At 44.5% G+C, this 25,327-nt stretch overlaps 1 protein-coding gene across 1 annotated transcript in view; it reads left to right on the top strand.

The window, feature by feature from the left end:
• The window catches only part of LOC142760385 (uncharacterized), a 71,616-nt gene that overhangs the window by 6,324 nt on the left and 39,965 nt on the right, over positions 1-25,327 (top strand). Inside the window, exons 4-5 of the mRNA XM_075863569.1 lie at positions 4,739-4,777; positions 8,343-8,393. Of these exons, the coding sequence (XP_075719684.1) occupies positions 4,739-4,777; positions 8,343-8,393 (90 nt within the window). The remainder of the gene's footprint in view (positions 1-4,738; positions 4,778-8,342; positions 8,394-25,327) is intronic.

Here is a 25,327-nt window from a genome sequence, read left to right as displayed (position 1 = left end):
TTTTTCACTCCCCGCCTTCCAAGAGCCATAACTTTTTTATTTTTCCGTCAATAGAGTGGTGTGAGGGCGTATTTATATTTTGTGGGAGGAGTTGTACTTTTTACTGACACTATTTAAAGTACCATATACTAGTCCTTCTCAATGAATTAGAATATCAAAAAGTTAATTTATTTCAGTAATTTAATTCAAAAAGTGAAACTCATATATTATATAGATTCATTACACACAGAGTGATCTATTTCCAGCATTTTATTTTTAATGTTGATGATTATGGCAACAGTTAATGAAAACCCAAAATTCAGTGGGTCAGAAAATTAGAATATTATATAAGTTCAATTTAAAAAATGATTTTTAATACCGAAATGTTGGCCTACTGAAAAGTATGTCCAGGATATGCCCTCAATACTGAGGTGTTATCAATGCGGCGTGACATGGAGGTGATCAGACTGTGGCACTGCTGAGGTGTTATCAATGCGGCGTGGCATGGAGGTGATCAGCCTGTGGCACTGCTGAGGTGTTATCAATGCGGCATGGCATGGAGGTGATCAGCCTGTGGCACTGCTGAGTTGTTATGGAAGCCCAGGTTGCTTTGATAGTGGCCCTCAGCTCGTCTGCATTGTTGGGTCTGGGGTCTCTCATCTTCCTCTTGACAATACCCGGTAGATTCTCTATGGGGTTTAGGTCAGGCCAGTTTGCCGGCCAATCAAGTGCAGTGATACTGTGGTTATTAAACCAGGTGTTGGTACTTTTGGCAGTGTGGGCAGGTGCCAAGTCCTGCTGGAAAATGAAATCAGCATCTCCATAAAGCTTGTCAGCAGAGGGAAGCATGAAGTGCTCGAAAATGTCCTGGTAGACGCTGCGCTGACTCTGAAATTGATATAACACTGTGGACCAACACTGCTGCCCAGTGGTCCAAAGTCCGGTCTTCAGATGAAAGTAAATTTGGCATTTCATTTGGAGATCACGGTCCCAGAGTCTGGAGGAAGAGTGGAGAGGCGTCAATCCAAGTTGCTTGCGGCCCAGTGTGAAGTTTCCCTAGTCAGTGTGTCATCTGCTGGTGGAAAATGGTTCGGAATGCACTAGATCCAGGTAGGTGCACGAATAGGGTCCCAACCCAATCGTATTGTGAAAAGTATTCGGCACACTGAGTCGTAGGTAATGGATTCTTGAAATTTTTATTATGTTTGATGCCAAGGGTTAGGTGCAACGTTTCGGTCAAATGACCTTCGTCAGGCACTATAAGTATACAGAATATTTATACATTGGTATATTAGCATCATATACGTACATTGGTCAAAAGTTGAGTAAAACATAACGTAAGTAAGGAAAGTAAATAAATAAAAAACGAAATAAATCAAAGAACAGAATTGTGCATTGAAATATCACAGAATAAATCAAGCAAGAACAGTATGAGTGTACGGACGACATCCTTGTCCCAAGCACAATAACGTAATCAGGTATGCAGCAATATAACGAGTTCTTCATATAGGCAGCATAAACAGTTCCACAGAGGCTGTGTTTAACAAATAGAGATATCCATACATAGCTCATTAAGGAAAAGACAGGGGTAAAGCAGTATCTCCTGTTGTCAAACAGGTACATCGCTAAGGGTAACATAGTAACCTCATAACATGGTAATAAAGTGGTAATAAAGTGTGACAGGCTTCCATGGTCTGCAAAGGCTATCAGTCTAGTGCTAACTAGCATAACATCAGGTCATAGTTGTAATGTATTGAGTGCAGAGTTGTTGTCAAGCCTACCTTGTTACCCTGGTTTCTGGTATGTCCAGACGATCGGCGCTGTGGATACGAATGGCGGAATTCCGCTTCTTTTTGGCACTAAAATGGGGGATCTATCGTAGGTTTAAATATCCCTGAGCGGGGCGGGCAGTGGGCGTGTCCCAGCACGCGTATGGTTATTGACGTCACGCCATGGGCGTTCTGCTAATCAGAGGACACTCGTGTCCTCTCCTGTCAAACCCTGCCTCTCCTTAATCTGATTGGTCCTTGCTGTCCTTAGTAACGCCTATATGTTATCGAGCGTGAAGGGAATCCCTGCTGTCGGCTCTCGGCTGCAGCCATTTGTTATAGAATTGCATGGCGGCGGAGATCTTGTACATGCTATATTGTATAATAAAAAGTTCTACAACCTCTCAATATCATTTATGCATCAATATCTTACAGTTTTCAATATCTCTGCTTGCTGTCTCCAATAGATGCACTATGTGCCGTGCCAGAGACGTGTTAAAATGTGGGGAAACGTAGATGATATATATGCTTCTATACTTAGGTAATATCTTTGGAGAGCCTGCATTAGGGGGACAGTGTTTCTCAAACATAATATATTAGAGGAGGTAACTAGTGATAGTTTGTCATAGTTGTAGTTTTTAAAGACTTATTAATCCCTTAGCGATGTACCTGTTTGACAACAGGAGATACTGCTTTACCCCTGTCTTTTCCTTAATGAGCTATGTATGGATATCTCTATTTGTTAAACACAGCCTCTGTGGAACTGTTTATGCTGCCTATATGAAGAACTCGTTATATTGCTGCATACCTGATTACGTTATTGTGCTTGGGACAAGGATGTCGTCCGTACACTCATACTGTTCTTGCTTGATTTATTCTGTGATATTTCAATGCACAATTCTGTTCTTTGATTTATTTCGTTTTTTATTTATTTACTTTCCTTACTTACGTTATGTTTTACTCAACTTTTGACCAATGTACGTATATGATGCTTATATACCAATGTATAAATATTCTGTATACTTATAGTGCCTGACGAAGGTCATTTGACCGAAACGTTGCACCTAACCCTTGGCATCAAACATAATAAAAATGTCAAGAATCCATTACCTACGACTCAGTGTGCCGAATACTTTTCACAATGTCATCTGCTGGTGTTATATCGAATCTATATAATATATGAGTTTCACTTTTTGAATTGAATAACTGAAATAAATTAACTTTTTTAAGATATTCTAATTCTTTAAGAAGGACTAGTAATGTACTGAAAAACTGAAAAAAATTATTTACGGGCTGAAATTGGAAAAAAATGCGATTCCTCCATTGTTTTTTGGGTTTTGTTTTTACGGCTTTCACCATGCGGTAAAAATGACAACTTAACTTTATTCTGTGGCTCAATAAGATTACGATGATACCAAATTCATATAGGATTTATATATTTTAACACTTTTTTTAAAAACTATTTGTTAAAAAAAAAAATTGCTTTACCACATTCTGAAAGCCAGAACTTTTTAACAACTGAGCGGTGTGAGGACTTATTTTTTTGGAGAGAAGCTGTAGTTTTTATTGGTACCATGTTTTGTACATATACATTTTTGATCACTTTTTATGATTTTTTTTTAGAGAGATTGGCATTTCAAATTTTACATTTTTTACAGCGTTCACGTGCAAGTTCAATAAGCGTATATTGTAATAGTACAGACGCAACAATACCTATTTTGTTTATTTTTTTTATTTTTGACATTACTTCAGAGGGAAAAATGGGAAAAGGGGGCTTTTTTGATCTTTTAAGTTTTTGTTTTTTCACTAATTTCTTTATTTAAATTTTTGTTACACATTTTATTAGTTCCCCTAGGACCATGTATTGCAATGTATTGTCGATTTTACAGGCCTCTCTTAAGCCCTGTCACAGGACGGGCTTAACAGAGGCAGAGTGAAAGCAGACCTGGGGGCCTTCATTAGGGCCCTGGGCTGCCATGACAACCATAAGCACCCTACGATCGCGTTGTGGGAGGAAGACGAGGTGTCGGACGGGGCCGCTCCCTCTCTTTAAACTTTTTTTTTTACCGCAGCATTTGACGGTTTACACGGCCAGGAACATTGCGATCGCTGTTCCTGGCCGTTAGTACTGGGTGTCAACTGTAATACACAGCTGATACCCACAGCATATGGAGTGGGCTCAGCGCGTGAGCCCCCTCGATACATCACCTTCAGCCCCACGACGTGCTATTACATTGTGCTACGCAAAGGGGTTAATACCCTAGACCACAAAGGAAGTTACCCCTTCACTACCTGGAATTTAACATTCGATGGCCTATTCTTAGAATGTTTGATCTGTGTGGGTCTGACCGGGGTCTAATCTGCACAGAAACGGCCCTGTACATATGAGTATGGCTATGCCTTACAGGAAGGAGATGCCTTGAGCTGTAGTACCAGGCACAGTAGATCATATGGACGAGCCCCTGTGCCTGAGTAAACAGTAAACCATATGCAACGTTCCTGATAAGGACGGCTGTACTTGATAGAGCCGATGTCCCTCGATTGGTGGTAGTTTTAAAGTTTGGGGCTCCACGAATCAAACTGTAATGACATAACTGTATGGTGATGTGGGGGTATTATTCAGTTAGTGTATGGTGGTATTCACTGTATGGGGGTATTATTCAGTCACAGAAAGCAGTAGGCATTGATAGTAATGAAAAATGCTTTTGCCTCCTGGGGTGTGGAGGCTTTATGAAAAAATGTTCTAGACACAACCCTGTTTTTATGTAGGATCCCTTTTGACATCACCACTCACGTTTTCCCATCAGGCAATCAAAGCCCAGGGAAAATATACCATATATAAAAGCTGCAATCTGATTGGTTGCTATGAGAAACTCCTCCTCCTTGTATCGACTGTTTCGTATATTATAACAGAGAACAATAGTATATTTTATATTCCTTTCAAGAACAATTATGTGTAATATTGGTATTTTTTTTTATTTCTTAAACAGTTGGAGGAAGAAAGTTGAGGAGACGGAGGTGTATTTCTGGTAATTATCTTATTGAATAATGAGCCTATTTCTCTAGTGTTGGATATAGGAATCTTCCAAGTAGATGATATATGAGTAATCCCGGGGTGAGTGCTAATATGTCTACATAAAGGACGATAATACGGTATCATCTATGGGAATATATATATATATAGATTCCACTATTTAAGTGTGTTTATCTAGGAGAGACATATTATACTAGTATAGAAAGCTCGTTACACGGGTTTGCTAGTAAAAGGAATGATAAGTATTTATAATTGTGCTCTTTGAGAACGACGTTCTTCATTACAGGGTCGTCTTACTTCAGGGTTTTGCCTTCTTAACGCCTTGTTTTGGGAAGTGGTTTCTCGTTGTTCCTGGCGTTCCTCTGCACTCATAGTTGCTCTTCTTATTCTCTGAGCCAAATATATATATATATGATGATTATCAGCATTGTGCCTTTTATAAGTGAGCATGATCACACGTAGCAGCTGAGGGACAATCCTGATAATCAATATATATTATTGGATAACTCTAATGTAAAGAATTGTGTCCTGGTATTTTTTTGGGGATATGGGAATTGCATGCACAGTAATTCCTTAATTACTCCTAAAAATAAGAAAATCTTGAATCAAATCAAAAATGATTGACAAAAATCTAGATTTTATTTTTTGGGAAAAATCTACCAGCTCTACACCCAGTGATAACTCTGAGTACAGATAATGTAGATGTTACATGCAGTCCTATGTAACACCACAGATAACACAGTGATAACTCTCTGAGTACAGATAATGTAGTAGATGTCACCTGCAGTCCTATGTAACACCACAGATAAGACACTGATAACTCTCTGAGTACAGATAATGTAGTAGATGTCACCTGCAGTCCTATGTAACACCACAGATAAGACACAGTGATAACTTTCTGAGTACAGATAATGTAGTAGTGTCACCTGCAGTCCTATGTAACACCACAGATAACACACTGTGATAACTCTTAGTACAGATAATGTAGTAGATGTCACCTGCAGTCCTATGTAACACCACAGATAACACACAGTGATAAGTCTTTGAGTACAGATAATGTAGTAGATATCACCTGCAGTCCTATGTAACACCACAGATAACACACAGTCATAACTCTGAACACAGATAATGTAGTAGATGCACACACAGAAATATATACACTTACAGATACAGGGGCGTAGCTAAAGAGCCCTGGAGCAAAAATTCAGCTTGGACCCCCTACTCCTTCCTAACAGCACCAGACCCCTGCGCACACCTTACCCAGCCGCCTTGCACGACAGACCCCATGAATGCCTCCACAGTATAATCCCTCCCATAGCTGACCCCACAGTATAATACCCCCATAGCTGCCCACACAGTGTAATGCCCCATAGATGCCACCACACAGTATAATGCTCCCCATAGCTGCCTCCACAGTATCATGCCCCCCCCCCCATGGCTGCCCCCACAGTATATTGTGACCCATAGCTGCCCCATACAATATAATGCCCCCCATAGAGTATAATGCACTCCATACAATATAATGCCCTATACAGTATAATGCCCCCTATTGCCGCCACATACAGTATAATGCCACCATACAGTATAATGACACCCATAGCTGCCCCATGCACTATAATGTCCAATATAGTATAATGCCCCATAGCTGTCCCATACAGTATCATGCCCCCATTGCTGCCACATACAGTATAAAGCCCTCATAGCTGTCCCATACAGTATAATGCCCCCATACAGTATAGTGCCCCCATACAGTATAATGCCCACCATAGCTGCCACATACAGTATATTGCCCCCATACAGTATTTTAAGCCCCCTTATAGCTGCCCCATACAGTATAATGCCCCCAATAGCTATCCCATACAGTATAATGCCCTCCATATAGTAAAATTCCCCCTTAGCTGTCCTATACAGTATAATGCCCCCATACAGTATAATGCCCTCCATTGCTGCCACATATAGTATAATGCCCCCATACAGTATAATGCCCCCTATAGCTGCTCCGTACAGTATATTGCCCCCATACGGTATAATGCCCACTATAGCTGCCCCATTCAGTATAATTCCCCCATACACTATAGTGCCCTACATAGCTGCCACATACAGTATAATGCCCTATACAGTATAATTCCCCCTATATCTGCACAGTACAGTATAATGCCCCCCATAGCTGTCCCATACAATATAATGCCCCATACAGTATAATTCCCCCCTTAGCTGTCCTATACAGTATAATGCCCCATACAGTATTATGTCCTCCATTACTGCCACATACAGTATAATGCCCCCATACAGTATAATGCCCCCCTATAGCTGCCCCATATAGTATAATGCTCCCCATACAGTAGATTGCCCTCCATAGCTGCCACATACAGTATAATGCCCCCCTTAGCTGTCCTATACAGTATAATGCCCCCATACAGTATAATGCCCCCTTAGCTGTCCTATACAGTATAATGCCCCACACAGTATAATGCCCCCCTTAGCTGTCCTATACAGTACAATGCCCCAATACAGTATAATGCATCCTATAGCTGCCCCACACAGTATAATTCTCCCCATACAGTATAATGCCCTCTATAGCTGCCACATACAAAATAATGCCCAGATACAGTAAAATGCCACCTTTAGCTGTCCTATACAGTATAATGCCCCCCATACATTATAATGCCCCCTTAGAAGTCCCATACAGAATAATGCCCCCCATACAGTATAATGCCCTTTCAGCTGTCCTATACAGTATAATGCCCCCATACAGTATAATGCCCCATATAGCTGCCCCATAGATTATAATGCCCCCATAGCTGTTCCATACAGTATAATGCCCCCATATAGTATGATGCCCCCTCAGCAGCTACCATATGAGCCCCCCTCCCATACCCAGTATAATGCCCCCATATGTACATACCTAATAGAAAAATAATAACATAATTACTTACCTATCCCCATTCCCACGATGGGTGGAGAATCCTTCTCCTCCGGTCTGTGCTGTGAGTGACTCACTACATCGCGCCTGCCTGCGCCGAGCCGCTCGCGGCACAGTGAATACTGGAGCAGGACTCCAGCATTGCACTGAACTGTATTTGCGTCCTGAGGACGCAAATACAGTTGGAAGAGCGGTCAGCACTGGGTGGCAACAGGGCCCTGCGGGCTCCACAGGCTTGGGGGCCCGGTCGCAGCTGCGACCGATGCGATCTCTATAGCTACGCCACTATACAGATACATATATAGGCACTTAGACACACACACACACACGCACACACACACACACACACACACACGCACACACACACACACACACACACACACACACACACAAAGACACACATACCCACATACTGGAATTTATACACACACAAATACTCAGACTCACAGACAAATGGAGGCACAAACAACAGACAGACTGAGCACTCACATCTCCTTCCTCACAGGCTTCTTGCAGGTCGGGCTGTGGGCAGAGCTAACTGTGCCTCGGACACCACATCCTTGCCAAATATGATAGATGATTTTTTTGGTAGGTTTCAGTTTTGTTATTCTAACTGGATTTGTATTTTCTCTTCCAGGCCATCAGGATATGGAGATGATCCTTTTTGGATTACCCTTGAGGAAATACCGTAAGTCTGTAGAACAAAAAGGATTATATTTTTCCTGTCAAAATGACGGACACTTCGGCGGAACCCAGCTGACCCATTAAAAGTCAATGGCGTCTGCAGGGCACCACTGGTATTCTTAGTGCAATAGATCCAGCATGGTGGTATTATTCAGTCACTACATGGTGGTATTATTCAGTCACTGCATGGTGGTATTATTAAGTCACTCTATGGTGGTATTATTCAGTCACTGTATGGTGGTATTATTTAGTCACTGTATGGTGGTATTATTTAGTCACTGTATGGTGGTATTATTCAGTCACTGAATGGTGGTATTATTCAGTCACTGTATGGTGGTATTATTCAGTCACTGTATGGAGGTATTATTCAGTCACTCTATGGTGGCATTATTCAGTTACTGTATGGAGGTATTATTCATTGACTGTATTGAGGTATTATTCATTGACTGTATGGAGCTACTATACAGTCACTGTATGGTGGTATTATTCACTTACTGTATGGAGTTATTATTCATTTACTGTTTGGAGCTATTATTCAGTCACTGTATGGTGGTATTATCCAGTCAGTGTATGGTGGTATTATTCAGTCACTACATGGTGGTATTATTCAGTCACTGCATGGTGGTATTATTAAGTCACTCTATGGTGGTATTATTTAGTCACTGTACGGTGGTATTATTCAGTCACTGTATGGAGGTATTATTTAGTCACTGTATGGTGGTATTATTCAGTCACTGCATGGTGGTATTATTAAGTCACTCTATGGTGGTATTATTTAGTCACTGTACGGTGGTATTATTTAGTCACTGTATGGAGGTATTATTTAGTCACTGTATGGTGGTATTATTCAGTCACTGAATGGTGGTATTATTCAGTCACTCTATGGTGGTATTATTCAGTCACTGTATGGAGGTATTATTCAGTTAGGCGGAATTCACACGACAGGGTTTCCCGGCCGGGTGCCGGCCGTTTATAAATCGGCCGGCACCCGGCTGCATTAGGAACAATAGACCCCTAATGGGGCTATTCACACGACCAATTTTTTGACGGCCGGGACATGCCCTATTTTCGGCCGGGTACCCGGCCGCCCGGCTCCCATAGAAGTCTATGGGGCCGGGTAATACACGGCCATCACCGGAATATGTCCTGAGTGATGGCCGGGTCTATCGTCGCACGCGCACGCTCTCTCCTCCTCCTCACAGTGTAGAGTGCAGAGGAGGAGGTTCTTTTTTTGCTCCCTGTAGGAGTCGAAATCCCCAATCCCCGGTCGGGGATTCCGCTACAGGAGAAGTGCGTGACTACACTGTCCATATATGGACACAACGAAGTCACTCACTTCTGCAGCGGAATCCCCCGACTCTATGGCCGGGGATGCCGCTACAGGAGAAATAAGTGACTACACTGTCCATATATGGACACAGCGATGTCACTCACTTCTGCAGCTGAATCCCCGACTCTATGGCCGGGGATTCCGCTACAGGAGAAGTGAGTGACTACACTGTCCATATATAGACACAGCGATGTCACTCATTTCTGCAGCGGAATCCCCGACTCTATGGCCGGGGATTCCGCTACAGGAGAAGTGAGTGACTACACTGTCCATATATGGACACAGCGATGTCCCTCACTTCTGCAGCGGAATCCCCGACTCTATGGCCGGGAATTCCGCTACAGGAGAAGTGAGTGACTACACTGTCCGTATATGGACAGTGACGTCACTCACTTCTGAAGCGGAATTCCCGACCTGTGGCAGGGATTTCCTCTCCAGGAGAAGTCAGTGACTCCACTGTCCATATATGGACATCGAAGTCAGTGACTTCTCCTGGAAGGGGGGGATGGGTGCAACCTACAGGGGGCTGTGTGGCATCACCTACAGGGGACTTGGTGGCATCACCTACAGGGGGCTTGGTGACACCACCTACAGGGGGCTTGGTGGCACTGCCTGCAGGGGGCTGGGTGGCATCGCCTACAGGGGGCTGGGTGGCATCGCCTACAGGGGGCTGGGTGGCATCGCCTACAGGGGGCAGGGTGGCATCGCCTGCAAGGGGCTGTGTGGCATCGCCTGCAGGGGGCTGTGTGGCATCGCCTACAGGGGGCAGGGTGGCATCGCTACAGGTGGCTGTGTGGCATCGCCTACAGGTGGCTGTGTGGCATCGCCTACAGGTGGCTGTGTGGCATCCCCTACAGGGGGCTGTGTGGCATCCCCTACAGGGGGCTGGGTGGCATCACCTACAGGGGGCTGGGTGGCATCACCTACAGGGGACTTGGTGGCATCACCTACAGGGGACTTGGTGGCATCACCTACAGGGGACTTGGTGGCATTACCTACAGGGGGCTGTGTGGCATCACCTACAGGGGGCTGTGTGGCATCACCTACAGAGGGCTGTGTGGCATCACCAACAGGGGGCTGTGTTTCATCACCAACAGGGGGCTGTGTGGCATTACCTACAGGGGGCTGGGTGGCATTACCTACCAGGGGGGCTGTGGCATTATCTACAAAGGGCTGTGTGGGGCAAAAATTGAAATGAAATTCATCCCATTTTAAAACGGACAGGGAAAAAAACGGATGCAAATCGGGTCCAAATCGGCCGGTAAAAACGGCAACTCGGCCCGGAACGGATGCAAACCGGATGCAAACCGGCCGGGAAAATCGGCCAAAAACGGCCGATTTTCCCGGCCGACACTCGGACCCTGTCGTGTGAATGAGGCCTTAGTGTATGGTAATATTATTCTGTCAGTGTCTGCAGCTATTATTCAGTCAGTGTAGGGTGGTATTATTCAGTTACTGTATGGTGGTATTATTCAGTTACTGTATGGTGGTATTATTTAGTCACTGAATGGTGGTATTATTTAGTCACTGTACGGTGGTATTATTTAGTCACTGTATGGAGGTATTATTTAGTCAGTGAATGGTGGTATTATTCAGTTACTGCATGGTAGTATTATATAGTCACTGTATAGAGGTATTATTTAGTCAGTGAATGGTGGTATTATTCAGTTACTGCATGGTAGTATTATATAGTCACTGTATGGTGGTATTATTCAGTTACTGTATGGTGGTATTATTCAGTCACTGTATGGTGGTATTATTTAGTCACTGTATGGTGGTATTATTTAGTCACTGTATGGAGGTATTATTCAGTCGGTGTATGGTGGTATTATTCAGTTACTGCATGGTAGTATTATATAGTCACTGTATGGAGGTATTATTCAGTCAGTGTATGGTGGTATTATTCAGTTACTATATGGTGGTATTATTCAATTACTGCATGCACACCTTACCCAGCCGCCTTGCACGACAGACCCCATGAATGCCTCCACAGTATAATGCCTCCCATAGCTGACCCCACAGTATAATGCCCCATAGCTGCCCCTACACGGTATAATGCCCGCATAACTGCCCACACACAGCATAATGCCCCCATAGCTGCCCACACAGTGTAATGCCCCATAGATGCCACCACTCAGTATAATGCCCCCCATAGCTGCCTCCACAGTATCATACCCCCCATGGTTGCCCCCACAGTATATTGCGACCCATAGCTGCCCCATACAATATAATGCCCCCATAGAGTATAATGCACTCCATACAATATAATGCCCCATACAGTATAATGCCCCCTATTGCCGCCACATACAGTATAATGCCCCCATACAGTATAATGACACCCATAGCTGCCCCATGCACTATAATGTCCAATATAGTATAATGCCCCATAGCTGTCCCATACAGTATCATGCCCCCCATTGCTGCCACATACAGTATAAAGCCCCCATAGCTGCCACATACAGTATAATGCCCCCCTTAGCTGTCATATACAGTATAATGCCCCCATACAGTATAATGCCCCCCTTAGCTGTCCTATACAGTATAATGCCCCACACAGTATAATGCCCCCCTTAGCTGTCCTATACAGTACAATGCCCCCATACAGTATAATGCATCCTATAGCTGCCCCACACAGTATAATGCTGTGTATGTAAGTGTTTTACTGTGTGTTTACTAGTGTATGTAAACCTACTACACTGTGTGTTAGCTCAAAAAATGGCGACACACAGTGTAGGAGGTTTGACCGTTCAATCCCCTCGTTTCTCCCGGAACTAGCCAGGATAAAGGAGGGGGGATTCTGAGAGCTCACTAGAGCGAGTGAGTTTTCTCAAATTTTGCAGCATAAAGCAATGTGGTTGCTTTACCACATGCAATACTGCAATTTTGGGAATTGCTCCATCTAGTGACCAGCACTGGGAAATATTATAAATTAGAATCTAATTTATAATATTTCCTGACTCGTGAAAAAAATTAAATAATTAGAACAATGTTTAATCACCTATACACTAATTGTTTAACTAAAAAAAAACAACATTTTTTTCTCGCGTCACATTCCCTTTAACAGAGGCAGAGTGAAAGCAGACCTGGGGGCCTTTATTAGGGCCCTGGGCTGCCATGACAACCATGAGCACCCTACGATCGCGTTGTGGGAGGAAGACGAGGTGTCGGACGGGGCCATTGCGATCGCTGTTCCTGGCCGTTAGTACTGGGTGTCAACTGTAATACACAGCTGATACCCACAGCATATGGAGTGGGCTCAGCGCGTGAGCCCCCTCGATACATCACATTCAGCCCCACGACGTGCTATTACGTTGTGCTGCGCAAAGGGGTTAATACCATAGACTACAAAGGAAGATACCCCTTCACTACCTGGAATTTAACATTCGATGGCCTATTCTTAGAATGTTTGATATGTGTGGGTCTGACCGGGGTCTAATCTGCACAGAAACGGCCCTGTACATATGAGTATGGCTATGCCTTACAGGAAGGAGATGCCTTGAGCTGTAGTACCAGGCACAGTAGATCATATGGACGAGCCCCTGTGCCTGAGTAAACAGTAAACCATATGCAACGTTCCTGATAAGGACGGCTGTACTTGATAGAGCCGATGTCCCTCGATTGGTGGTAGTTTTAAAGTTTGGGGCTCCACGAATCAAACTGTAATGACATAACTGTATGGTGATGTGGGGGTATTATTCAGTTAGTGTATGGTGGTATTCACTGTATGGGGGTATTATTCAGTCACAGAAAGCAGTAGGCATTGATAGTAATGAAAAAGGCTTTTGCCTCCTGGGGTGTGGAGGCTTTATGAAAAAATGTTCTAGACACAACCCTGTTTTTATGTAGGATCCCTTTTGACATCACCACTCACGTTTTCCCATCAGGCAATCAAAGCCCAGGGAAAATATACCATATATAAAAGCTGCAATCTGATTGGTTGCTATGAGAAACTCCTCCTCCTTGTATCGACGGTTTCGTATATTATAACAGAGAACAATAGTATATTTTATATTCCTTTCAAGAACAATTATGTGTAATATTGGTATTTTTTTTTATTTCTTAAACAGTTGGAGGAAGAAAGTTGAGGAGACGGAGGTGTATTTCTGGTAATTATCTTATTGAATAATGAGCCTATTTCTCTAGTGTTGGATATAGGAATCTTCCAAGTAGATGATATATGAGTAATCCCGGGGTGAGTGCTAATATGTCTACATAAAGGACGATAATACGGTATCATCTATGGGAATATATATATATATATAGATTCCATTATTTAAGTGTGTTTATCTAGGAGAGACATATTATACTAGTATAGAAAGCTCGTTACACGGGTTTGCTAGTAAAAGGAATGATAAGTATTTATAATTGTGCTCTTTGAGAACGACGTTCTTCATTACAGGGTCGTCTTACTTCAGGGTTTTGCCTTCTTAACGCCTTGTTTTGGGAAGTGGTTTCTCGTTGTTCCTGGCGTTCCTCTGCACTCATAGTTGCTCTTCTTATTCTCTGAGCCAAATATATATATATATGATGATTATCAGCATTGTGCCTTTTATAAGTGAGCATGATCACACGTAGCAGCTGAGGGACAATCCTGATAATCAATATATATTATTGGATAACTCTAATGTAAAGAATTGTGTCCTGGTATTTTTTTTGAGATATGGGAATTGCATGCACAGTAATTCCTTAATTACTCCTAAAAATAAGAAAATCTTGAATCAAATCAAAAATGATTGACAAAAATCTAGATTTTATTTTTTGGGAAAAATCGACCAGCTCTACACCCAGTGATAACTCTGAGTACAGATAATGTAGATGTTACATGCAGTCCTATGTAACACCACAGATAACACAGTGATAACTTTCTGAGTACAGATAATGTAGTAGTGTCACCTGCAGTCCTATGTAACACCACAGATAACACAGTGATAACGTTCTGAGTACAGATAATGTAGTAGTGTCACCTGCAGTCCTATGTAACACCACAGATAACACACAGTGATAACTCTCTGAGTACAGATAATGTAGTAGATATCACCTGCAGTCCTATGTAACACCACAGATAACACACAGTCATAACTCTGAACACAGATAATGTAGTAGATGCACACACAGAAATATATACACTTACAGATACAGGGGCGTAGCTAAAGGGCCCTGGAGCAAAAATTCAGCTTGGACCCCCTACTCCTTCCCAACACCACCAGACCCCTGCACACTCCTTACTCAGCCGCCTTGCACGACAGACCCCATGAATGCCTCCACAGTATAATGCCTCCCATAGCTGACCCCACAGTATAATGCCCCATAGCTGTCCCCACACGGTATAATGCCCCCATAACTGCCCACACACAGCATAATGCCCCCATAGCTGCCCACACAGTGTAATGCCCCATAGATGCCACCACACAGTATAATGTTGCCCATAGCTGCCTCCACAGTATCATGCCCCCCCATGGCTGCCCCCACAGTATATTGCGACCCATAGCTGCCCCATACAATATAATGCCCCCCATAGAGTATACTGCACTCTATACAATATAATGCCCTATACTGTATAATGTCCCCTATTGCCGCCACATACAGTATAATGCCCCCATACAGTATAATGACACCCATAGCTGCCCCATGCACTATAATGTCCAATATAGTATAATGCCCCATAGCTGTCCCATACAGTATCATGCCCCCCATTGCTGCCACATACAGTATAAAGCCCCCATAGCTGTCCCATACAGTATAATGCCCCCATTCAGTATAGTGCCCCCATACAGTATAATGCCCACCATAGCTGCCACATACAGTATATTGCCCCCATACAGTATTTTAAGCCCCCTTATAGCTGCCCCATACAGTATAATGCCCCCAATAGCTATCCCATACAGTATAATGCCCTCCATATAGTAAAATGCCCCCTTAGCTGTCCTATACAGTATAATGCCCCCATACAGTATAATGCCCTCCATTTCTGCCACATACAGTATAATGCCCCCATACAGTATAATGCCCCCTATAGCTGTTCCGTACAGTATATTGCCCCCATACGGTATAATGCCCCCTATAGCTGCCCCATTCAGTATAATTCCCCCATACACTATAGTGCCCTACATAGCTGCCACATACAGCATAATGCCCTATACAGTATAATGCCCCTATATCTGCACAGTACAGTATAATGCCCCCCATAGCTATCCCATACAATATAATGCCCCATACAGTATAATTCCCCCCTTAGCTGTCCTATACAGTATAATGCCCCCATACAGGTATTATGCCCTCCATTACTGCCACATACAGTATAATGCCCCCATACAGTATAATGCCCCCTATAGCTGCCCCATACAGTATAATGCTCCCCATACAGTAGAATGCCATCCATAGCTGCCACATACAGTATAATGCCCCCTTAGCTGTCCTATACAGTATAATGCCCCCATACAGTATAATGCCCCCCTTAGCTGTCCTATACAGTATAATGCCCCACACAGTATAATGCCCCCCTTAGCTGTCCTATACAGTACAATGCCCCCATACAGTATAATGCCCCCCTTAGCTGTCCTATACAGTATAATGCTCCCCATACAGTATAATGCCCTCTATAGCTGCCACATACAAAATAATGCCCACATACAGTAAAATGCCACCTTTAGCTGTCCTATACAGTATAATGCCCCCCATACATTATAATGCCCCCTTAGAAGTCCCATAAAGTATAATGCCCCCCATGCAGTATAATGCCCCCTCAGCTGTCCTATACAGTATAATGCCCCATATAGCTGCCCCATAGATTATAATGCCCCCATAGCTGTTCCATACAGTATAATGCCCCCCATATAGTATGATGCCCCCTCAGCAGCTACCATATGAGCCCCCCTCCCATACCCAGTATAATGCCCCCATATGTACATACCTAATAGAAAAAAACATAATTATTTACCTATCCCCATTCCCATGATGGGTGGAGAATCCTTCTCTTCCGGTCTGTGCTGTGAGTGACTCACTACATCGCGCCTGCCTGCGCCGAGCCGCTCGCGGCACAGTGAATACTGGAGCAGGACTCCAGCATTGCACTGAACTGTATTTGCGTCCTGAGGACGCAAATACAGTTGGAAGAGCGGTCAGCACTGGGTGGCAACGGGGCCCTGCGGGCTCCACAGGCTTTGGGGCCCGGTCGCAGCTGCGACCGATGTGATCCCTATAGCTACGCCTCTATACAGATACATATATAGGCACTTAGACACACACACACACACACACACACACACACGCACACACACACGCACACGCACACGCACACACACACACACACACACACACACAAAGACATACATACCCACATACTGGAATTTATACACACACAAACACTCAGACTCACAGACAAATGGAGGCACAAACAACAGACAGACTGAGCACTCACATCTCCTTCCTCACAGGCTTCTTGCAGGTCGGGCTGTGGGCAGAGCTAACTGTGCCTCGGACACCACATCCTTGCCAAATATGATAGATGATTTTTTTGGTAGGTTTCAGTTTTGTTATTCTAACTGGATTTGTATTTTCTCTTCCAGGCCATCAGAATATGGAGATGATCCTTTTTGGATTACCATTGAGGAAATACCGTAAGTCTGTAGAACAAAAAGGATTATATTTTTCCTGTCAAAATGACGGACACTTCGGCGGAGCCCAGCTGACCCATTAAAAGTCAATGGCGTCTGCAGGGCACCACTGGTATTCTTAGTGCAATAGATCCAGCATGGTGGTATTATTCAGTCACTACATGGTGGTATTATTCAGTCACTGCATGGTGGTATTATTAAGTCACTCTATGGTGGTATTATTTAGTCACTGTACGGTGGTATTATTCAGTCACTGTATGGTGGTATTATTCAGTCACTGTATGGTGGTATTATTTAGTCACTGTATGGTGGTATTATTCAGTCAGTGAATGGTGGTATTCAGTCATTGTATGGAGGTATTATTGAAATACTGTATGGAGGTATTATTCATTGACTGTATGGAGGTATTATTCATTGACTGTATGGAGCTACTATACAGTCACTGTATGGTGGTATTATTCAGTCAGTGTATGGTGGTATTATTCAGTCACTGTATGGAGGTATTATTTAGTCACTGTATGGAGGTATTATTTAGTCACTGTATGGTTGTATTATTCAGTCACTGTATGGTGGTATTATTCAGTCACTCTATGGTGGTATTATTCAGTCACGGTATGGAGGTATTATTCAGTTAGGCGGAATTCACACGACAGGGTTTCCCGGCCGGGTGCCGGCCGTTCATAAATCGGCCGGCACCCGGCTGCATTAGGAACAATACACCCCTAATGGGGCTATTCACACGACCAATTTTTTGACGGCCGGGAAAACCAGCCGTCAAAAAATGGGACAAGCCCTATTTTCGGCCGGGTACCCGGCCGCCCGGCTCCCATAGAAGTCTATGGGGCCAGGTAATACACGGCCATCACCGGAATATGTCCTGAGTGATGGCCGGGTCTACCGTCGCTCGCGCACTCTCTCTCCTCCTCCTCACAGTGCAGAGTGCATGTGAGGAGGAGGAGGAGGGTCTTTTTTTGCTCCCTGTAGGGCAGGGGATTTGGGATTCCGCTACAGGAGAAGTGCGTGACTACACTGTCCATATATGGACACAGCGAAGTCACTCACTTCTGCAGCGGAATCCCCGACTCTATGGCCGGGGATGCAGCTACAGGAGAAGTAAGTGACTACACTGTCCATATATGGACACAGCGATGTCACTCACTTCTGCAGCGGAATCCACGACTCTATGGCCGGGGATGCCGCTACAGGAGAAGTAAGTGACTACACTGTCCATATATGGACACAGCGATGTCACTCACTTCTGCAGCTGAATCCCTGACTCTATGGCCGGGGATTCCGCTACAGGAGAAGTGAGTGACTACACTGTCCATATATGAACACAGCGATGTCACTCACTTCTGCAGCGGAATCCCCGACTCTATGGCCGGGGATTCCGCTACAGGAGAAGTGAGTGACTACACTGTCCATATATGGACACAGCGATGTCACTCACTTCTGCAGCGGAATCCCCGACTCTATGGCCGGGGATTCCGCTACAGGAGAAGTGAGTGACTACACTGTCCATATATGGACAGTGATGTCACTCACTTCTGAAGCGGAATTCCCGACCGGTGGCAGGGAATTCCTCTCCAGGAGAAGTCAGTGACTCAACTGTCCATATTTGGACATTGAAGTCAGTGACTTCTCCTGGAAGGGGGGAATGGGTGCAACCTACAGGGGGCTGTGTGGCATCACCTACAGGGGACTTGGTGGCATCACCTACAGGGGACTTGGTGGCATCACCTACATGGGGCTTGGTGGCACCACCTACAGGGGGCTTGGTGGCACCACCTACAGGGGGCTGGGTGGCATCACCTACAGGGGGCTGGGTGGCATCGCCTACAGGGGGCTGGGTGGCATCGCCTACAGGGGGCAGGGTGGCATCGCCTACAGGGGGCAGGGTGGCATCGCCTACAGGATACAGGGTGGCATCGCCTGCAGGGGGCTGGGTGGCATCGCCTACAGGGGGCTGGGTGGCATCACCTACAGGGGGCAGGGTGGCATCGCCTACAGGGGGCAGGGTGGCATCGCCTGCAAGGGGCTGTGTGGCATCGCCTGCAGGGGGCTGTGTGGCATCGCCTACAGGGGGCAGGGTGGCATCGCCTACAGGTGGCTGTGTGGCATCGCCTACAGGTGGCTGTGTGGCATCACCTACAGGGGGCTGGGTGGCATCACCTACAGGGGGCTGGGTGGAATCACCTACAGGGGGCTGGGTGGCATCACCTACAGGGGACTTGGTAGCATCACCTACATGGGACTTGGTGTCATCACCTACAGGGGACTTGGTGTCATCACCTACAGGGGACTTGGTGTCATCACCTACAGGGGACTTGGTGGCATCACCTACAGGGGGCTGTGTGGCATCACCTACAGAGGGCTGTGTGGCATCACCAACAGTGGGCTGTGTGGCATCACCAACAGGGGGCTGTGTGGCATCACCAACAGGGGGCTGTGTGGCATCACCAACAGGGGGCTGTGTGGCATTACCTACCAGGGGGGCTGTGGCATTATCTACAAAGGGCTGTGTGTGGCAAAAAATGTAAATGAAATTCATCCGATTTTAAAACGGACAGGGAAAAAAACGGATGCAAATCGGGTCCAAATCGGCCGGTAAAAACGGCAACTCGGCCCGGAACGGATGCAAACCGGATCCAAACCGGCCGGGAAAATCGGCCAAAAACGGCCGATTTTCCCGGCCGACACTCGGACCCTGTCGTGTGAATGAGGCCTTAGTGTATGGTGGTATTATTCTGTCAGTGTCTGCAGCTATTATTCAGTCAGTGTATGGTGGTATTACTCAGTTACTGTATGGTGGTATTATTCAGTCACTGTATGGTGGTATTATTTAGTCACTGTATGGTGGTATTATTTAGTCACTGTATGGAGGTATTATTCAGTCAGTGAATGGTGGTATTATTCAGTTACTGCATGGTAGTATTATATAGTCACTGTATGGAGGTATTATTTAGTCAGTGTATGGTGGTATTATTCAGTTACTGTATGGTGGTATTATTCAGTCACTGTATGGTGGTATTATTTAGTCACTGTATGGCGGTATTATTTAGTCACTGTATGGAGGTATTATTCAGTCACTGTATGGAGATATTATTCAGTTACTGCATGGTAGTATTATATAGTCACTGTATGGAGGTATTATTCAGTCAGTGTATGGTGGTATTATTCAGTTACTGTATGGTGGTATTATTCAGTCACTGTATGGTGGTATTATTTAGTCACTGTATGGTGGTATTATTTAGTCACTGTATGGAGGTATTATTCAGTCACTGTATGGAGATATTATTCAGTTACTGCATGGTAGTATTATATAGTCACTGTATGGTGGTATTATTCAGTGACTGTATGGTGGTATTATTTAGTCACTGTATGGTGGTATTATTTAGTCACTGTATGGAGGTATTATTCAGTCAGTGTATGGTGGTATTATTCAGTTACTGCATGGTAGTATTATATAGTCACTGTATGGAGGTATTATTCAGTCAGTGTATTGTGGTATTATTCAGTTACTATATGGTGGTATTATTCAATTACTGCATGCACACCTTACCCAGCCGCCTTGCACGACAGACCCCATGAATGCCTCCACAGTATAATGCCTCCCATAGCTGACCCCACAGTATAATGCCCCATAGCTGCCCCTACACGGTATAATGCCCCCATAACTGCCCACACACAGCATAATGCCCCCATAGCTGCCCACACAGTGTAATGCCCCATAGATGCCACCACTCAGTATAATGCCCCCCAAAGCTGCCTCCACAGTATCATACCCCCCATGGCTGCCCCCACAGTATATTGCGACCCATAGCTGTCCCATACAATATAATGCCCCCATAGAATATAATGCACTCAATACAATATAATGCCCCATACAGTATAATGCCCCCTATTGCCGCCACATACAGTATAATGCCCCCATACAGTATAATGACACCCATAGCTGCCCCATGCACTATAATGTCCAATATAGTATAATGCCCCATAGCTGTCCCATACAGTATCATGCCCCCCATTGCTGCCACATACAGTATAAAGCCCCCATAGCTGTCCAATACAGTATAATGCCCCCATACAGTATAGTGCCCCCATACAGTATAATGCCCACCATAGCTGCCACATACAGTATATTGCCCCCATACAGTATTTTAAGCCCCCTTTTAGCTGCCCCATACAGTATAATGCCCCCAATAGCTATCCCATACAGTATAATGCCCTCCATATAGTAAAATGCCCCCTTAGCTGTCCTATACAGTATAATGCCCCCATACAGTATAATGCCCTCCATTGCTGCCACATACAGTATAATGCCTCTATACAGTATAATGCCCCCTATAGCTGCTCCGTACAGTATACTGCCCCCATACGGTATAATGCCCCCTATAGCTGCCCCATTCAGTATAATTCCCCCATACACTATAGTGCCCTACATAGCTGCCACATACAGTATAATGCCCTATACAGTATAATGCCCCCTATATCTGCACAGTACAGTATAATGCCCCCCATAGCTGTCCCATACAATATAATGCCCCATACAGTATAATTCCCCCCTTAGCTGTCCTATACAGTATAATGCCCCCATACATTATTATGCCCTCCATTACTGCCACATACAGTATAATGCCCCCATACAGTATAATGCCCCCTATAGCTGCCCCATACAGTATAATGCTCCCTATACAGTAAAATGCCCTCCATAGCTGCCACATACAGTATAATGCCCTCCTTAGCTGTCCTATACAGTATAATGCCCCCATACAGTATAATGCCCCCCTTAGCTGTCCTATACAGTATAATGCCCCACACAGTATAATGCCCCCCTTAGCTGTCCTATACAGTACAATGCCCCCATACAGTATAATGCATCCTATAGCTGCCCCACACAGTATAATGCTCCCCATACAGTATAATGCCCTCTATAGCTGCCACATACAAAATAATGCCCACATACAGTAAAATGCCACCTTTAGCTGTCCTATACAGTATAATGCTCCCTATACATTATAATGCCCCCTTAGAAGTCCCATACAGTATAATGCCCCCCATACAGTATAATGCACCCTCAGCTGTCCTATACAGTATAATGCCCCCATACAGTATAATGCCCCATATAGCTGCCCCATAGATTATAATGCCCCCATAGCTGTTCCATACAGTATAATGCCCCCCATATAGTATGATGCCCCCTCAGCAGCTACCATATGAGCCCCCCTCCCATACCCAGTATAATGCCCCCATATGTACATACCTAATAGAAAAATAATAACATAATTACTTACCTATCCCCATTCCCACGATGGGTGGAGAATCCTTCTCCTCCGGTCTGTGCTGTGAGTGACTCACTACATCGCGCCTGCCTGCGCCGAGCCGCTCGTGGCACAGTGAATACTGGAGCAGGACTCCAGCATTGCACTGAACTGTATTTGCGTCCTGAGGACGCAAATACAGTTGGAAGAGCGGTCAGCACTGGGTGGCAACGGGGCCCTGCGGGCTCCACAGGCTTGGGGGCCCGGTCGCAGCTGCGACCGATTTATATCTCTATAGCTACGCCACTATACAGATACATATATAGGCACTTAGACACACACACACACACACACACGCACACACACACACACACACACACACACACACACAAAGACACACAAAGACACACATACCCACATACAGGAATTTATACACACACAAACACTCAGACTCACAAACAAATGGAGGCACAAACAACAGACAGACTGAGCACTCACATCTCCTTCCTCACAGGCTTCTTGCAGGTCGGGCTGTGGGCAGAGCTAACTGTGCCTCGGACACCACATCCTTGCCAAATATGATAGATGATTTTTTTGGTAGGTTTCAGTTTTGTTATTCTAACTGGATTTGTATTTTCTCTTCCAGGCCATCAGGATATGGAGATGATCCTTTTTGGATTACCCATGAGGAAATACCGTAAGTCTGTAGAACAAAAAGGATTATATTTTTCCTGTCAAAATGACGGACACTTCGGCGGAGCCCAGCTGACCCATTAAAGGTCAATGGCGTCTGCAGGGCACCACTGGTATTCTTAGTGCAATAGATCCAGCATGGTGGTATTATTCAGTCACTACATGGTGGTATTATTCAGTCACTGTATGGTGGTATTATTAAGTCACTCTATGGTGGTATTATTTAGTCACTGTACGGTAGTATTATATAGTCACTGTATGGTGGTATTATTCAGTCACTGTATGGTGGTATTATTCAGTCACTGCATGGTGGTATTATTAAGTCACTCTATGGTGGTATTATTTAGTCACTGTACGGTGGTATTATTCAGTCACTGCATGGTGGTATTATTAAGTCACTCTATGGTGGTATTATTCAGTCACTGTATGGTGGTATTATTCAGTAACTGTATGGTGGTATTATTTAGTCACTGTATGGTGGTATTATTCAGTCAGTGAATGGTGGTATTCAGTCACTGTATGGTGGTATTATTCAGTTACTGTATGGAGTTATTATTCATTTACTGTTTGGAGCTATTATTCAGTCACTGTATGGTGGTATTATTCAGTCACTGTATGGAGGTATTATTTAGTCACTGTATGGAGGTATTATTCAGTCACTGTATGGAGGTATTATTTAGTCACTGTATGGAGGTATTATTTAGTCACTGTATTATTCAGTCACTGTATGGTGGTATTATTCAGTCACTGAATGGTGGTATTATTCAGTCACTCTATGGTGGTATTATTCAGTCACTGTATGGAGGTATTATTCAGTTAGGCGGAATTCACACGACAGGGTTGCCCACACACAGCATAATGCCCCCATAGCTGCCCACACAGTGTAATGCCCCATAGATGCCACCACACAGTATAATGCTCCCCATAGCTGCCTCCACAGTATCATACCCCCCATGGCTGCCCCCACAGTATATTGCGACCCATAGCTGCCCCATACAATATAATGCCCCCATAGAGTATAATGCACTCCATACAATATAATGCCCCATACAGTATAATGCCCCCTATTGCCGCCACATACAGTATAATGCCACCATACAGTATAATGACACCCATAGCTGCCCCATGCACTATAATGTCCAATATAGTATAATGCCCCATAGCTGTCCCATACAGTATCATGCCCCCCATTGCTGCCACATACAGTATAAAGCCCCCATAGCTGCCACATACAGTATAATGCCCCCCTTAGCTGTCCTATACAGTATAATGCCCCCATACAGTATAATGCCCCCTTAGCTGTCCTATACAGTATAATGCCCCACACAGTATAAAGCCCCCATAGCTGCCACATACAGTATAATGCCCCCCTTAGCTGTCCTATACAGTATAATGCCCCCATACAGTATAATGCCCCCCTTAGCTGTCCTATACAGTATAATGCCCCACACAGTATAATGCCCCCCTTAGCTGTCCTATACAGTACAATGCCCCCATACAGTATAATGCATCCTATAGCTGCCCCACACAGTATAATGCTGTGTATGTAAGTGTTTTACTGTGTGTTTACTAGTGTATGTAAACCTACTACACTGTGTGTTAGCTCAAAAAATGGCGACACACAGTGTAGGAGGTTTGACCGTTCAATCCCCTCGTTTCTCCCGGAACTAGCCAGGCTAAAGGAGGGGGGATTCTGAGAGCTCACTAGAGCGAGTGAGTTTTCTCAAATTTTGCAGCATAAAGCAATGTGGTTGCTTTACCACATGCAATGCTGCAATTTTGGGAATTGCTCCATCTAGTGACCACCTCTGGGAAATATTATAAATTAGAATCTAATTTATAATATTTCCTGACTCGTGAAAAAAATTAAAAAAATTAGAACAATGTTTAATCACCTATACACTAATTGTTTAACTAAAAAAAAACAACATTTTTTTCTAGCGTCACATTCCCTTTAACAGAGGCAGAGTGAAAGCAGACCTCGGGGCCTTTATTAGGGCCCTGGGCTGCCATTACAACCATCAGCACCCTACGATCGCGT

The sequence above is a fragment of the Rhinoderma darwinii genome, chromosome 4 (assembly GCF_050947455.1).
Source record: "Rhinoderma darwinii isolate aRhiDar2 chromosome 4, aRhiDar2.hap1, whole genome shotgun sequence".
NCBI classification, from domain to species: Eukaryota; Metazoa; Chordata; class Amphibia; order Anura; family Rhinodermatidae; genus Rhinoderma; species Rhinoderma darwinii.
The sequence above is the reverse complement of the archived record's forward strand: the minus strand, read 5'-3'. Positions and strand labels throughout refer to the sequence as shown.